The sequence below is a fragment of the Sphaeramia orbicularis genome, chromosome 22 (assembly GCF_902148855.1).
Source record: "Sphaeramia orbicularis chromosome 22, fSphaOr1.1, whole genome shotgun sequence".
NCBI lineage: Eukaryota > Metazoa > Chordata > Actinopteri > Kurtiformes > Apogonidae > Sphaeramia > Sphaeramia orbicularis.
The window spans coordinates 26,140,060-26,158,510 of record NC_043978.1 but is presented as its reverse complement, the minus strand read 5'-3'; the positions used below and the strand labels follow the sequence as shown (position 1 = coordinate 26,158,510).

Genomic DNA, 18,451 nt, shown 5'->3' with positions numbered 1-18,451 from the left:
AACGCCACCACACGACGCCTCGTCCGAAGCATGCACCAACAGATCACCACCTGCATCAAAGCAAACAGAGGCCATACCCGGTATTGACTGTTGTGACTTTGTGTTTGGCAGGTGCCATTTTCTTTTGTTAAGTTTTTTGTTTTGAAATTATTCTTGAAACTTTAGATTTTTGTTTCTGTATGCCAATATCCTAAACAAATGATTCATATGAAAAAATTCCAGTTTAGGGTTTCAAAATAAAAATTAGGTCGAAAAATACGATCTCAAAGTTTTCATTGACTGTGAGTGTATATTAATCAAAGTCATATTTATCAAATCAAGCTAAATTCAGCATGATTAGTGATCAGTAGTAAGTTCTGGACTAAGATCTGGACCAAAATCTATAAATAAAAAGCAAACAAACACGTCCTTATCTACATCCATTAAACCCATAAAGACCCAAACATCCACTGGTGACCAAAAGCATCTACTGATCTAAAATGTTTAATTACGTCTGAACTACTAATCCTATCAATACATGTAAATAATTAGTGTAAAATACAGTTTGTCATCTTTTCATGGTCATCAGATATGACCCATTTGGATGTTCAGAGGCTCCATAGTGAACTTCTACATTTATTCACCAGTAAAACCCATGGAGTTGGATTAATGACAGTGGATGGAAACACTGGTTTTATGTTCAGTTAATGATGTTTTTGCTTAAAGTGTCACTTTTTCTTTAGTATTCCTCAACTTTAATCAGAGCTTTTATGAAAATCAGCATGATCACTAAATGAAATATAGGTAAAATACCAGATTTTTACTGAAAAACCACAAAATTCAGGGGATAATGTTATAACAAATGGTGGTCAGTCAATTAAGAAATCGAAATATAAGGAATAAAAAACGTTTTGGATATGCCACCAAAGTAGCACTAGGTCTTTAAGGGTTATTGATAGAGCTTGTGTTGGCCCACCATAGTCTGTTTTGCAGGGTTATGGAATGATAATACACCAAAAATAAGCACACTAACTACATTTTACAATATACATTTGTTTGTGCATCCCACAAAACACACAACTGAACCAGACCCTAAACCAGCAGCTTCTGAAACCACAAAAGACAGCTGAAATGGAGAATCAACCCAACTCAAGGAGAAAATATGAGAAATAATGTCAACGGCGATGTCATTTTAGTACAAGTTAAGTTTTACACTATTAAAAGCAGCCTTCATATTCATAACAATCTCATAACTTGATTTATAAGAACATTTGTAGATGTCTTTTTTTTTTTTTTTAGCTTTTTTAAACTTCAAACTTCAATAAACTAGTAAATTAACTTAAACTAGTAAAAAGTAAATCCAAGTTGCCATCTCTGACACCAAAGGTCATTCAGCCTTAGCACTGATAACTAATAACACTGACAGAACACACAGCATGAATGAGATAAAACACAGCAATTGGTCTTTTTTTTTGCTATTATCTTTGTGTAGATTAATTACACTGGGTTACAAAAAAATTTTTTTTGCAAGTTGTCTACATTTTTTCTACTGAATTAGGACCATTTTGCACCGCTAAATCCAAAAATGACATTTGTTTTTCACAATCAGGTCAGGTTTTTTTGCTAATTTGATTTAGAAAAAATTGATCTTCTCACAAAATTGATTACATTTTTGTAACTTTATCGGTTGATTTTTTATATAGTTCTCACCCAAAATAGGTTTTAAGAGAAAAAAAATCATTTTCTAACAGGATTCCTGTTAGGTACAATGGTGTATTCACTGCAGATGTAGCAGAATACGTCAGGCTTATTTTTGCAAGATCTTCTAGTTGAAGCCATTTCATTCACCATTAAAAAAAAACATTAATCATAAATTGGCAAAAGTAAAATCTTCAGAACTCGTTTATTGCAAGAAATATGAAAGAATTTTGTATCATATGATGTGAAAATGCCCATAAATGTAAGCAAAAATGTTAAAAAGCCAATATGTAGCATAGTTCAGAAAGTTGACCTGATTGAGCAAAATTAATGTGATTTTTGGATTCAGCACACCAAAATTATCCTAAATCAGCTCAAAAACTTAATAAATTTGTTGTTGAGCAGTGTTACATGAGAACAGATCATGTTTTCATCAAAGGGGGAAAAAATGTTGGAAAAGTTTTGCTCCAGTTTTTTATTTTTCATTTTGTTTTCTCGTCTCTTCAGGGATGACGACGGCTCTGAGTCGGCGTCGGGTGTCGTGCAGGGAGTTGGGTCGCCCCGACTGCGACGGCTGGCTGTGGAAAAAGAGGAAAGAAAGCAGCGTCTTCATCACCCAGAAGTGGCAGCGCTTCTGGTTTATCCTCAAAGGGCCTGCACTGTACTGGTATACCAGCCAACAGGTGGGACACAAAAACACTGTTAAAGCAGGGCGTTTGTGCAGGTCTGGAAAGTCTGAAAAGTATGGAGTTTAGAAACGCTGTTTTCCAGACCTTGAAAAGTCCGGTTTGAAAGTCTTAATTAAAAAAAAAAAAAAAAGTTTAGCTGATAGTTGAATTTTAGAGTGTGCTCAAAGGTACATAATCTTAAGAATAAGAAATAGATGAGGAAAGCATTTAAAAAACTTGATGATTTCATTAACCGGTTGGTACTGGAATGATTCTAGTGAAACTTGTTTGTGTGATATCCATGCACTTCTGTGATTTTCATATGTTTTGACAATGTTTCTGTCAGTAAAACATAATTTACTGCGAATTATGCATTCATTCATTCATAGATTTATTAAAATGGACTTTTCTACTACAGTACACAAGTCAACCAGAAAAGTAGGCATACAAGTATAAAAGTACATAATATGGGAGAGGATTAGAGCCACTGGAAAAAACTAAGGTCCTATATATATTTTGTATTATTATTCTGAGAAAAAAGTCAGAATTCTGACTTTAATCTCAGAATTTTGACTATTTTCTCAGAATACATATATATATATATATATATATACACACACACACACACATATATATACACATATACACATACACATATACACATATATATATATATACACATATACATATATATATATATACACATATACACATATATATATATACACATATACACATATACATATACATATATATATATATATATATATATATATATATATATATATATATATATATATATATATATATATATGACCTTTATTTTATTATTTAGAAAAAAGTCAAATTTCTGAGAAAAAAGTCATGACTTTTTTCTCAGAATTCTGACTTTTCTCAGAATAATAAAAAATATATATACATATATTGGACCTTAAATTTTTTTTTCCCAGTGGCTCTAATCCTTTTATGTAACATGAAGTCAAGGTCTTGGGGAAAAATAGCAGTTTTGAAAAAGTCTGGAACTTTTATTTGGATAAAGAGGAAGCACACTGTAACACACATTCATGCTAATGTATTACTAATCAACCTACTGCAGAATTAGTTTTTGGTGCTTGAAGGCATTAAATGTGCATGTTTTCTATAACCACCTTTGAGCACAGTCTAATATTTGTGTAACTGCTGTTTCCTGCAGGATGAGAAGGCTGAGGGGTTTGTCAATATCGCCAGCTACAACATAGAGAGCGCCGGAGAACATAAGAGGAAATAGTAAGGATGAAATTATGGATGGATCTAAAAATATGCAAGCTTTTGTGGTGTGTTAAAATGCACTGCAGTTTCATTTTTTAAGACACATTTTGAGACAGAGGCTTCATTGTTCATGGGCACAGGGGGGTCTGCCTTCAAACAGCAAAACAACTGGGATTTAAAATGAAAAAGTTACAAGAAAAACACTCTGGAACTAATTAAATGACAAAACAGGTTTTACAAATGCCCTGTGACTCAAACACACCAGTTTGGAGATACAAAACATGTTTTACAAACTAATTGCAAAGAAGAATACATGATATATGAGGGGAAAAAATCCAATGTGTATGTGTTAAAAGGTATAAAAATTAAAAAAAAAAAAAAAATCTATAAAACCCACTACAGCAGGTGGTGCTTTGTGTCAGGTTAGACGTACTGATGTTATACCAGTTTGTGTCAAAATCACATCTTCCCATAATGCACTGCTTTTATGATTGTTTTCAGGCTGAAAATGAGCTTCCCAAACCTAAATCAGGTAGTTTTGTAAATTCATTTTTGTAAACTACTCTTCATAAAACTGTTCAAAGTGTTGATAGCCTCGCTGAATCTAAGTTAAGTTAAGACTTTAGTGATCCCACCATGGGGAAATTCAACAGTTTACAGCAGCACACCAGTGCAAAAGAAAGACAGATATAAATAAATAAAATTATAATAAAAATATAAATAATAGAATATAATAGAAATAAATGGGAATCTTGAGCTGTGATGTTTGTTCAACATGGCCTTGCATATTCTTTGTTATGAAGGTTTTATTGTCTCTGTTTTTATATGTCACCTACGTTATGTTTTGGCTCACAACGCCCCTTGCTGCTGTGGAGGATAAATTAGTCTAAAAATTTGTGGGAAAACCATGAGAACACACAGAGAGGTTGTAGTTGCATTTTATTTTTGTTATTTTTGGCTTTTTGCAGGATATATTTTTGTACTTATAAGACATGCAGGGGTTGTTTAACCCTTTAACAACTGCAATCTCTCCGGCGCTACATTTGCACTTTACAGCATTTGAATTAGTGTAACTCCTGAACTGTTTGTGCTATTCACAAAATTCAAATGACATCAGAAAACTGAGATCGTGAGCTTTCCGACACTATATTACACTTTATGGCAAAAATGTGGGACTCAGTTACAAGTAGAAAGGAACTGTGTCAGACTTCCACACAGGCTAAAAAACACCTGTAAATAACAAAAAATATGAAGCCATAATATGGATACTGAATGTTCAAAACCAAAAAGCATGATTGAGCAGATGTAAAATAGTTGCAAGTTTATTTATGCAAGCTCAAAAAGTTTTGGTATGGTCATTTACAGTTGTTTCTAATAATAAAAAATATGCTAAAAAATTTCAAGTCTGTTTTTTTTTCTTTTTTGCTAAAACACACTGTTTAAGCAATTTTTATTTATAACAATGATAATTAATGGCCAGATATTGAAAGTTAAGTTCTTCCTGAAAACAAAGATGCAAAAACATTGGCATTTTCTGACACTTACATACAGTATGTTTCTGATAATAAATATAATAAATAAAAACTTCAAGTATTTTTTTTTGTCTTTTTCCCTAAAACACACTTTAAGCATTTCTTTTATACAATGATGATAATTAGCAGCCAGATATTGAAAGCTGTCTTCCTGAAAAGAAAGGTGCAAAAAAATTGGCAAAAAAACGACATTTTCTGACACTTTTATTGCGAAGAAAACATGAAGACACCAAGGCGGCCTGTTATAATGGGTTAAAACATGTTTTTGTTATGTTTATTAGATTTATTTGTTTATTTATTTTTTAGGGACAGTGCATATTAATGAACATCTACAACACTTGCAGCTGTAAATATGTCAGACTGTAGCAGCATAGTCTGTTTTCTAAAGCTAAATACATGAGTTTGTTAATCATGTTTGTGAACTGCTACCATTTCCCTTTGAATGTATTTTGACCAGATTTCCATCATGTTTGAGCCACTTCCTTTCTATTCTTCTGTCTACCAGCGTCTTTAAAATGTACCACCCTCGGTTCCAGAACTTCTTCTTCGCTGCTGATAATGTCAGTGACATGAGCAAGTAAGTCAAATGAATCCAACAGCCTTTCCACCTTCATCTCAGCAGATGTGTAACAGACCCAAACGATGGTAGATAAATGTGGAGCAGGATTCATTCAGGGCTTATTTGTGTGTGTTCATTCATTGTATTGTGAGGACACTGTTGGTCTACACTGCCCTCTACAGTCTCAACACTCTGGGTTTATACTTGTTGGAAATGGAGATCGCTTGTCTTAATCCTTAACATTACTGCAAAAAAAAATATAAATATATATCAGCTTTTGTGTCTGTGTTGTCATTGTGCGTCCTCTGTTTTCTCCAGGTGGATAAATTGTCTGATTACAGCCATTCAGAATCACAAGAAGCTCAACACTGCAAATAGTGAAGAAGGTGAGGAAATATTGTTCTTCAAACTCTTGACACCTTAGTCTTATATAACAGGTGTTTTTTTAGCCTCAGACCCAAAGATAAATGCAGTGTCTTCCCAGAAACTTACTCTTATGAAGTGCATATGAATTTTTTTTTTATCATAAAAGGACATTGAGCTACAATTAAATCTGCTTAATGTAATGTTGTGTTTGTCACCTCACTAATGACCTGTTTACAGACTATCCTTACATCGGGTACGGTTACATGATGTTTTTTAAATCCGATTTATTTTTTCAGAAGAAATTAATTCGGAACTAAAGTATTTTCTCTTCTGTTTACATGGAAATGTTAAACCCGAATAAAGGTTTACATGAGGTATTAATGAGGTAGATAAGTGAGTAAAAGGGTTTGCGCTGCAGTGCTCACGTTGCCTTGTTCTCGCAGCCCTTCTGTTAGCTTAGCTTAGCATAGCCACTGCATTTCCATGGTCACACGTAGCCAGTTTTTTTAAAGGTGATTTGTTGTCTTTTGTAAGCGATTTTGTGAAAGCCGATTCTCCGTAATTATTTCTTTAGATCCGCGACTTACTGCACTCATACAATCTTGGGACTGTTGTGTTGACGGAAGTTGGAAAATCTTTTTGTTGGAAGGGATGCATGCGCTAAATTAGCTTTGCTTTACTGTTTTAGCTTTGCATTAGTTTTTATTTCCCAAGATTTTATTCCTGCAGTAAGTCACATCGCCATGATTTGAGCCTCAATTTGTGATCATATTGACCCCAGCGGACTAAAGGAATGATTAGGGAGAACTGAATTTCACCAAATCACTCATAAAATACTACGAATCACCTATAACATCTGAATCATTGGCGTATTTTAATTTACAAGTCTATCCTAGGTCTGCTCCCATCCTACCTTCAGACCTACATCAGTCGGAGAACCACAGACGCTTATAATCTGCGTTCTCAGGATCTGTTCTTGTTGTCTGTTCCTAAAGTTAGAACTGAACAGGGAAAAAGGCCTTCAGGTATGCGGCCCCATTCACCTGGAATGAACTACAAAAAGACCTGAAACTGAAGGATCTGGTTTCGTTGGACACTTTTAGGAGGATGTTGTATGACTTAGAGAGGGAGATGTCTGGCTGCAGATGTTTTTCCTGATGCACTTTTGTCTACATTTCATGAGCACTTTTTGCAGAGTTGACTTTGGAAGGTTTGACCTGTCTATGTGCTTTTTGTGTATTCGTTTTATGTATGGAAGTCTGTCCCGTCTTGGCCAGGACACTCTTGAAAAAGAGATTCTCAATGAGGTTTTCCTGGTTAAATAAAGGTGAAATAAAAAATGAAATGAAAGCCTGGCTACGTCTGACCATAGGAATGAAGTGATTATGCTAAGCTAGGCTAAGCTAAGGTAACGGAAGGGCTGCGAGAACAAGGCAAGCGGTGCACTGTAGTGCAAACTGTTTGCCCACTTATCGAACTCATTAGTGCATGACAAATGAATTAATAAAAAACAAATGGTGAACTATTCCTTCAGGGTTTTCCAGGCTGGTAGATCCCATCAGAATAGCCCACTGGAACGGTTTGGTAAGACTAGACTGCACTGCATATTCTTCCGCCAACGCAGAATGTGTGCGTCATCGTGACAGGACAAGACAACAAGCATGTGCAGAATGGAAGGAATAAAGTCCAAATGGAATAAAGGGTTCACATGTCAGAGGAATAATTTAGTTCAGAATTAAAAGTGGATTAAACCAGTGACTTTATTCGGATTCAAATTTAATCTGAACTATTCTTTTTCATCTGGAATAAGGTGTTTACATGGGCATCTGAAATAGGATCTAACGTTTATTCAGATTAAACCAGGAATAAAAGTTGTCATGTAAACGCACTGATTATGTTTCTATATATGCAATACAGAAACCCACATATTTATGTTTATCACAAATGCCACAGAGTGAATATTTGTGTTTTTCGCCTGTGGATTGCAAGACAAGCTTGTAAACACAAGAGCAGCGCTTGCTTCTGGGTGAGCATGTCCCGCTCCAGACCCAGTCATGTGACCAGGTTTGACGATGACGTCATGATGTGGCTCTGACTTGGCTGTGCTTGGCTCTTGGCCGATGGAAAAGCAAACCGGTTCTTTGGAGGCACCGGGTTGGAATCAGTTAAGCACTGGTTCTAGCACCGAACTAGCACCAGGTTCTTTTTGGTGGAAAAAGGTCCATAGTGAACTTGCAAAAAGAATGAGGACCACAGTCTGAAATTAGGCTGTCATTTCAGAGATCAACAGACCTGGGAGATTAAAATTTAATACCACCCAAAGTGTATAAACCCATAAAGACCCAAACATCCACTGTCAACCAAAACCATCTACTGGTGTAAACAGCTCAGTACCTGTTGATCCATTAATCCTATCAATCCATGTAAATAACTGGTGTAAAATGCGTTCAGGCGTTACCTCATAGAAAGTATAAATATAGACATGCTGGTAAAAAAAAAAAAAAGATGTAAGTTTTACAACAGAAAAATCTATGGAAGCCCATTTCTGCCACCATTTGAAAAAAACATCTCACACAATTACAAGGAACACTGTAAAAACAATTTATTTTTTCAAAATAATGTTGTAGTATCTTAACCCATAAAGACCCAAACATCCACCGGTGACCAAAACTATCGACTGATTTACAGTGTTTAATACCTGCCGATCCATTAATCTTATCAATACATGTAAATAATTGGTGTAAAATGCTTTCAGGAGTTACCTCTGTAATGAAGTGTGTCAATGAAATGCATTAGTTTGCATAGAAAGTATAAATCTAGACATGCTGGTAAAAATAATAAAAAATAGAAGATGTAAGTTTTACAACAGATAAAGCTATGGAAGCCCATTTCTGCCACCGTTTGAAAAAAACATCTCACAATTTTGAGGAACACTGAGTAAAAACAACAATTTAATGTTTCAAAATAATATTGTTGTATCTTAACCCATAAAGACCCAAACATCCACTGGTGACCAAAACTATCGACGGATTTAAAACATGTAATACCTGTTTATCCATTAATCTTATCAATCCATGCAAATAATTGGTGTAAAATGCTTTCAGGAGTTACCTCTGTAATCTAGTGTGTCAATGAAATGCATTAATTTTCATAGAAAGTATGAATCCAGACATGCTGGTAAAAGTAAATAAATAAAGGATGTAAGTTTTACAACAGTTAAAGCTATGGAAGCCCATTTCTGCCACCGTTTGAAAAAAAACGTCTCACAATTACAAGGAACACTGTAAAAGCAACAATTTAATGTTTCAAAATAATATTGTTGTATCTTAACCCATAAAGACCTAAATATCCACCAGTGACTGATTTAAAATATGTAATACCTATTTAGCCATTAATCTCATCAATCCATGTAAATAATTGGTGTAAAATGCAGTTTGTCATCTTTTCATGGTCATCAGATATGACCCATTTGGGCGTTTAGAGGCTCCGTAGTTACCATGGAAACACCATCATCTTCTACAACATTGATTCACCAGTAAAACTCATGGAGTTGGATCAATGACAGTGAATGGACACACTTGTTTTTGCATTCAGTTTAATGATAGATTTTACTGAAAAAGTTGCTTTTTCTATAATAATAGTGGAGACACTTGGTATATGTTAGTGATATATAGTGATATATTTGCTAAAAAAAAAAGTCACTTTTTCTTCAGTTTTGTCTGTTTCTGATTTAATAACCCTCAACTTTTAATCTGAGCTTTTATGAACATCTACATGATCAGTAAATTAAATGTAAGAAAATACCTGATTTTCACCAAAAACACACAAAATACATAAGATAATATTACAATAAATGGTGATAAATCACTTAAGGAAGGTTAAATATAGAGAAACATTCCTTTGGAAACTGCCACAAAGTAACACTAAGTCCTTATGGGTTAAAACTGGGTATTTCTTCAAAATGCTGCAGTAAAACGGCTCAACAGTTATCACACAACTACTGTAAGGGATTTGATGAACACTTCAATAAGCTGTCTTTGTAGAAATGAATGGGACATTTGTGATTTTAGCAACAAGTTGTTAAAAGACAGAAATAGCCGTTTTTGTTTCACTCACGGCCGTTCAAGTCAAAGTTTCTGAGTTTATGAAGTGCACTTGAACGCACCATATGTGAGTGCATCTCACTGTGTCTTCGTCCTCTTCTTTTTTTCCAATTTGTTTCATGTCACTCAAGCAGAGGAATCGAGGGAACGAGCATTTAATGAAACGAGACGTCCTCGACTCATAGCCTTCACTATAAATAAACATCGGTAAAATACGATGTGTGACAAAGCAGCAGCATCATCTGTCTGTTACAGTTACAGCTGTTTGTCATGTTTTCTGTCAGATGAGTGAAGATATAAGTGACTTTTATGTCAACTGTGGCTTAACTGCTTTGGTACTATGTCCATTAGTGTGTATTATTCTGAGATTAACTCACCAGAAAATGGAAATACCTTCCCTTCATTACTTATGTAAACTCCAGACCCTAACTTAAAAGTATATTACAGTATTATTACAAGACCCCAACTTTAGGAAGGGTTGTGCATTGTATAAAATGTATCATTAACTGAATAAAATAAGTAAACCTAAATAAAAATAGTAACATGGTAACGTAGAAGTAAAAATCCTGCATTGAATAGAGGAGTTAAAGCATTACACTGGTCAACAACAAATTTATTGTTTAAGTTTTTTGAGCTGATTTAGGATAATTTTGGTGTGCTGAATCCAAAAATCACATTAATTTTGCTCAATCAGGTCAACTTTCTGAGCTATGCTACATATTGGCTTTTTAACATTTTTGCTTACATTTATGGGCATTTTCACATCATATAATACAAAATTCTTTCATATTTCTTGCAATAAACGAGTTCTGAAGATTTTACTTTTGCCAATTTATGATTAATGGTTTTTTTAATATTACAGGTGAATGAAATGGCTTCGACTAGAAGATGTTGCAAAAATAAGCCTGACGTATTCTGCTACATCTGCGGTGAATACACCATTGGACCTAACAGGAATCAAGTCAAAAACACCTGACCTGATTGAGAAAAACAGATGTCATTTTTGGATTTAGCGGTGCAAAATGGTCCTAATTCAGTTGAAAAAACCTAGACAACTTGCAAAAAATATTTTTTTGTAACCCAGTGTTATTATCATCTGAAATAAAAGAGTCTTTCAAAAGCCTTGAATAAAACAAATGAAAAGAAAATAGACTTATCATAAAATCAGATTAAATTTCATTTGTTATAATTAAAGGCTTTTGCTTCCTGTTCAGCTCCAGGTTGTAATTACAGAGCTGGAGTTAATGGTTTCACAATGAGCTGAAATAAAATGGCTTTTACAATATGAAACCTTGAATAAATCCTACTTTATGTCATGGATTCTTCTATCCAGGACTTTTCAGCCTCAAGAAATTAAAATTCTCCTAATAATATATGAAAATTAACTACCTGATCTGTTAATATACATGTACAGATAAAACCCATTGATGCCAAGGTTATAATAGTTAACAAAAACAAAATGACGAAAACTAGAACTGAAAAAACAGTTTCATTAACTGAATTAATTATTTATTTTGCACAACAACAAATCAAAACATTAGGACAAGCAAATGAACAAAAAAAAAATTAATCTCACCTCATTACAGCATTAGCATAAGTAAAAAGTAAAACAATGATATACAAAGTACAACAAAAATATAAGCAACGACTAAAAGAAAAAAGTGTGTGTAAGTGTGTGTAAGGGTGGGAGAGTGTGTGGATGAAAAATATTTAAATTTGTTGAATCAGATATGTCCTAAGCCTAGACTTAAACTGACTGAGATGTGATTTGAATAGAACTAAACTGTAATAAAAAATCCACAGCTATTATAACCTTGATCAATACACTCGTAAAACTACTGAAGTGAAAACTTTACGAAAATAGTGACAATTTCACTATAATAACCCTGTTTCCTGTCTTTATCAATTATTCATGTGAAAGGTCGACATCTGACATCATTAAATGACAAATTATAAACCACTGTCATCTATTTTTCCAGAGACCTTGTTAACAGGGGATGAAAGGATAATTGCTGTTACTATGGTTACGTGCGGTCCATTCAGTGCGATTTTTATCTGACGAATCAAAGCGTCAGCATCACAAGTTAATAGAGCTCCACTCCTTTTATCACATCCATTCAGTAAATGATCATATAGTGGTAACAACAGCTGTGTTTCTTCATGAACAGAATGTTACAGCGAGACCGAATCAGAGGGAGAAACATCGCCGTCACTGGGTAGAAGGAAGGTCAGTACAATCCAGTTAAAAAAAAAATTAAAAAAACAGGTGTATATGTAAAGGGTTCTACAGATTTTTGTTTATTCTCTGCTTCAGAAAGTGCAGTCGCACACTTTGCCTCGAACGAAGGGGAAGACAAAGGTGCCGTTATCGAGTCCAACAACAGGGGGCAGCAAAGGCACAGGTATGAAGATCTCCATCCTCCTCATCCTCCTCCTCCTGTCAATGAATGATTTCTTTAATCTGAGTCTCACTGATAGATGTTTTAATAATGTGAGTTTAGGACAGTTTTGTGAATTATGTTAACTTGATTGGAAGTCGCATATAAACATGTTAAAGACAAAATTAGCGAAAAACATAGCCGTAATTCAGTGGTTCTCAACCTTTTTTGGCTCCATTTTAACATCACAAAATTCTGACAACCCCAGACATTCAAAACAGAGACTTTTTTCTTTTTGCTAAAATTAATTTGTTTTTGATCATGTAATAGTTTGCTATACTATGTTGCAAATAAATGATAATTTTAGACGACATTTAGTCTGTATCAGAGGTGTCAAACATGTGGGCCGGGGGCCAAATCCGGCCCACCAAAGGGTCCAGTCTGGCCCCTGGGATGAATTTATGAAATGCAAAAATTACACTGAAGATATTTATCATTTTAGTTCAGGTTCCACATACAGACCAATTTAATCTGAAGTGGGTCGGATCAGTAAAATACAATCATAAAAACCTATAAATACTCAACTCCACATTTTTCTCTTTGTAAGTGTAAACATTTTCATGTCATTTTACTGTATTTACACTAAAACTATCATTTCACAAAAAAACACGAATAACCTGAACATATACAAACATTTTGAAATGTCTAAAGTGATAGTTTACCAATATTCTGCCTGTTATTAAATGTTTTGTGTATTTGTAGATCCACTGTGATCTGTAAGTTGTAAAGAGACATAATATTGTGAAAATTGCACTTCGTTTTCATAAGAAACTTCAGTTTGTTCATGTTATTCACATTGTTTTAAAGGATAGTTGGTAGATGAAAACATTTTCATTGCATAATTTTACTTTTTTCGCTCTAAAACATAAGAAAATTTGGAGTTGACATTATTTATATATTATTATGTAATTATTTCACTGGTCTGGCCCACTGCAGATTAAATTTGACTTAATGTGGCCCTAGAACTGAAATGAGTTTGACACCCCTGGTCTATATAATGTATATTATTCTGGACGGAGGCAGAAAAGCCAGGTGTAGATTACTGCACAAAGTGAGAATTTGATTTTCCTTGGTCAGGATATGTACAGTCAGTCCAGCTTGGATTTACAAGGCTGAGAATTAATACTGAAAAAACAAGAACTCAAACTATGAATTATGAAAGAGCTGCAGCATCTGAAACCGACCACAATGAACATTTGACAGATAAACAGAACCACAGTGCTTCAGTTTCAGTTTCACAGTTTGGCATGTCTTTTATGGATTGGGATTGTCTCTGTCAACAATTTTTTATTAGTACTTTTTTTTTGTTTTTTTTCTCTTCAATTGCTAGAAATTTCATGCGACCCTATTTGAATTCCAGACAACCCCACGTGGGGTCCCGACCCCAAGGTTGAAAAACACTGCCGTAATTGGTAAAATTAGAAATATACTTGATAAATATTCACTTCTTATACTATGTAATTCTATCATTCTTCCATACCTAAATTATGGTGCAGAAATATGGGGAAACAATTACTATTCAAATATTCATCGTACTTTGTTACTTAAAAAAAGGCAATAAGAATTATTACTAATGCAGATTTTTATGCACCAACCAATTCTATTTTTACAGAGCTTAATTTACTGAAAATGCATGATCTTGTTGACCTTAATACAGTGGTAGTGATGTATGAGGCACATAATCTTCTCCCTCCTTACATCCAGGAGATGAAAAGTCAGTACAGCCTCAGAGGAACCGGCATTTTTTTTTAAAAGCTATGGCAAGAACAAAAGAAAAAAGTAGATGCATTTCCATTAGAGGGGTTAATCTGTGGAATGGCCTGGAAGATCAATTCAAACAGTCTAAAACAATTAAAACTTAAAAAAAAAAAAAAGTACAAATTAACTGTTATTCAAAAATATAGAGCTCAGGATTGACTAAAGAAAATATTTGTTTAAAAGACTAGGATTAATACTAGTAGTTGAGATAAGGACATGATTTACCTGAATTAAATTGAATATTTGTTGTCTTCTGTTGTAGATTTAGCAATGATTACACTGAAAATTTGTTTTCATGTGGAAACATTGTGTTAATTGCATATGGAAGAATGGATATGTTGTTTTTGTTTGTTGTTTAAAGTAATTAATGACCGAATATACTACTACTACTACTACTTTTCATGACTTAATGTGGATGTAATTGTTTGATTCGCCTCATTTTATCACCTCATCTCTTAATCTTTAATTCGGTTTCATGTTTCCTCTGTGTGTCTGTGTAAAGGTGGTCCTGTAGATGAGATGGGGATGATGTTAAACAATATAAAAGAAGGTGGAGTGTCTCTGATTGGCCACGAGCAGCCGTTCACACACGACCACTTCAGGAAATCTTTCATTCGACGCAACAAAAACCCGGTTATTAATGAGAAAGCCCACGCTCTGCGGGCCCTGCAGAGCACTCTTAAGGTCAGTTTTTATGGTTTTTCTGAAGTTCATTGTCAGGTGTGAAATAACAACAACAACAACAACAACTACTACTACTACCACTACTACCACTACCACTACTACTACTACTACTACTACTACTACTACTACTACTACTACTACTACTACTACTACTACTACTACTACTATTATTATTATTATTATTATTATTATTATTATTATTATTATTATTATTATTATTATTATTATTATTTAACCAGGAAAAACATTAATATACATAAACACAATGAAATTCAGTACTAAAACAAACTTAAAACTAATAAGAACATACATATAAAACATCACCATTATTTTAAAAAGGTACCAGATGTCCTGGTGCATCTATAGCCTGTCCGTCCATGATGAGAAGGAGGGTCTAAGGACAGGGGATGACCAGGACATTAATCCATTTCCTTCTTCTACTGTTTATTTCACTGTTTTTCATATCCAACTAATTCCGTAAAGCCCTGTGTGTCTTTTTTTTTTTTTTTTTTGAGTTGAATTGAAGTATAACAACAATGTTCCTTAAAAGCATCTTAAAGCCGAACCCAATTCAATTAGGAAAAACATCTATAAAATAATAATTAAAATAATTAATAATAATAATACATTTTATTCATAGGCGCCTTTCAGGACACTCAAGGTCACTGTACAGAGTTGTTAAAAGAAAAGCAAACTTAAATTACACACATGCATATATAAAAACACACATGTATATACAATTACAACTTTTAAAAAGATGTACAAATAACTATTATTCAAATATATAGAGCTTGTTTAAAAGACAAGGATCAGTGTTGGTAATTGAGATAAGGAAATGATTTACCTGAATTAAATTAAATACATATTCTCTTCTGTTGTATATGTAGCAGTAATTACATATAAAAAAAAAAAAAAAATTAAAAAAGTTCTTTTTTCATGTGGAAACATTGTGTTAATTGTAAATAGGGTTAGGCAAAATAAGTCTGTACTTCAGCCTAAACCCTTTCAGTCACATTGCATATGGAAAAATGCATATATTGTTTGTTTGTTGTTTAAAGTAATTAACGACCGAATAAACTACTACTACTACTACTACTACTACTACTACTACTACTACTACTACTACTACTACTAAAATGGCAGAATTGGAGTTACGGAATTATGGGATAGAGTAGGTCTGTCTGAATAAATTAATTTTAAACTAGGATTTGACATGAATAGACATGAAACCGATGCCTTTTTTTTGCTTTTCAGGCCAAAGAAGCCGAGCTGCAGCAGATCAACAAGCTCTTGGACGAGTCCGACGTGACGGCCGCCAAGTACAGAGAGTGGAAGGAGCACAACGAGGAACTGCTTCAAGAAATCGAGAGGCTCGCCGCGCTCAGGGTCTCCAATGAAGGGGACGACGGCAAGACGCAGGACACGCCCACTGAGGAGGTTGCCTTGGAAACTGTAGCTAAGGAAACAGCGGGCGCAGAGACAGAAGGAGCGTACAGACTGAGCCTCAGTGACGGGGAGCAGCTAGTGGACGCCGAACCCTCTGATGTTCTCCTGGAGATGCAGCCTGACCCACGCTCCACAGAGACCAGCCCGGTGTTAGAAATCTCACTGGGGTCGCTGACGGATTCAATAAACCAGCAAGTGAGTGAAATGACAGAGAACGGACAAGGAGCAGAGAACTACTTCTACATCTAAGACTTGAACAGTGACACCAGAACAAAGACGATGAAGAGAGAGAAGTGCATTTTCCCTTCGCCTCTGCCGACTGTCAGGAGTTACCACTAATGTTTGAATCAAATGTGTCAATGAAATGCATCCGTTTTCATAGAATATAAATCTAGCCATGCTGATAAAAAATAAAAAAAAAAAAGTTTTACAACAGATGAAGCTATGGAAGCCCATTTCTGGCACTGTGTTAGAAAAAAAAACATCTTACACAATTACAAGGAACACTGAAAACAGTTTAATGACTCAAAACAAGACCTTCTCAAAATAATGTATCTTAAAGCTATACCGTATGATGTGGCATTTTTACACTTTTCTTTTGTCATCTTAAAATGCTCCTAATAAGTGTGTATCAAACTAAAATGTAAAAGAAATCCACCAGGTATTGAAACTCAAAAATGTTTAATTCTTATATATTGCTCATTTTTGTGATAAAATTCTTACCGATCATTTTATTCGGTCTGGATGAAATAATTGGTCGAACCTGGCTGAGCCTCCTGTCAATCATCCATTACGGCCGTCCAGCATCCGATCCATTATCGCTCTCCACATCCGATATGTGTACCTCTGAATCTGACGCTTCACTCGCGCTGCTTCTCCAGTGACCACAGTCTACTGTCTAAGGATGTGTGTGGATAGAACTCAAATGCACATGTGGAAGGTACACAACAACTAAAGGGAACAAACAGGAGCCTGATGAATGAAGGATGGAGATAAAAGTTCGGAAGTCTGGTGGACTCGACTCCACAGAGGTCAGCTTTTATGACCGCAGGACTCATACACGTACATGTACTTGGTGTCACACAGTGTAGGATTATGTCGAATGATAAATGTATGGACTATGAAACCTCAAATATCCACAGAAAATTTGCAGGGGCCGCGCGTTCACAGTGCGCACGCCCTTCGCCTGGGCACCTCATCTCCGTGGTGCAGTGAAAACACTGACCCAAAACTGCACAGACCACACCCTTAAATACAGGGTCTACTGTTAAAACAGGGGCCACAGCAGGTGGATGATGAGTCTGATTACTGAAGGAGGGGTCTGCAGACACACCAAAGCGGACCAGACCTCCACCTCCACTTCCACCGCGCACATCAGGTGAGAGAAGGGGAGCGTCAGAGCTCAGGCAGGGGGAAGTGGGCGGGGCTTTGGAGGGAGGCGGGTTGTTCATGTTCAGACTTTTACTAAGTGCTGTGAGAAATGCCACATCAGTAGGTATAGCTTTAACTAGGGACGTACCGATACCAGTATCAGGTATCAGGTCCGATACTCAGAGTGTGTACTTGTATTCTTACTAGTAAAAGTACTCCAATACAACTGCACCGATACCACTTATGGCAGCGTGACATTCGCAGTTAAGTCCAGCAGGTACACGGCGGAGGAGTAATGTCAACAGTGTGGAGATTTTTCAAAATAAATAACCGTGACAAAAGTAACGCTGACTGCAAGTAACGTTAAAGACACAGACGGATACAGATGGAGCGTTTTGTCCATCCTCTGCGTACATTCCGTCCATTTTCCAGGTGCTGGCGGATGTGTACCCAGATGGAGAATACCAGCGGGAATCGTGGAGGTACTGTAGAGGATCTGTTCAAAGAGCGACTGTAAGTTAGAGAAAAACTACTGACACATTTATGACAACTACCCTCATCAGTATCAACATTAGTATCCACATTAGTGTTACCTCTGTCG

At 35.2% G+C, this 18,451-nt stretch overlaps 1 protein-coding gene across 2 annotated transcripts in view; it reads left to right on the top strand.

Moving 5' to 3' along the window:
* Window positions 1–16,909, top strand: part of cnksr1 (connector enhancer of kinase suppressor of Ras 1) — a 99,622-nt gene extending 82,713 nt beyond the window's left edge. For both annotated transcript variants that reach the window (XM_030127075.1, XM_030127074.1), the window contains exons 14-21: window positions 2,185–2,360; window positions 3,538–3,611; window positions 5,631–5,702; window positions 6,003–6,070; window positions 12,322–12,380; window positions 12,468–12,555; window positions 14,852–15,033; window positions 16,288–16,909. In XM_030127075.1, the coding sequence (XP_029982935.1) occupies window positions 2,185–2,360; window positions 3,538–3,611; window positions 5,631–5,702; window positions 6,003–6,070; window positions 12,322–12,380; window positions 12,468–12,555; window positions 14,852–15,033; window positions 16,288–16,728 (1,160 nt within the window). In that variant the 3' untranslated portion in view covers window positions 16,729–16,909. The remainder of the gene's footprint in view (window positions 1–2,184; window positions 2,361–3,537; window positions 3,612–5,630; window positions 5,703–6,002; window positions 6,071–12,321; window positions 12,381–12,467; window positions 12,556–14,851; window positions 15,034–16,287) is intronic.
* Window positions 16,910–18,451: the final 1,542 nt, after the last annotated feature.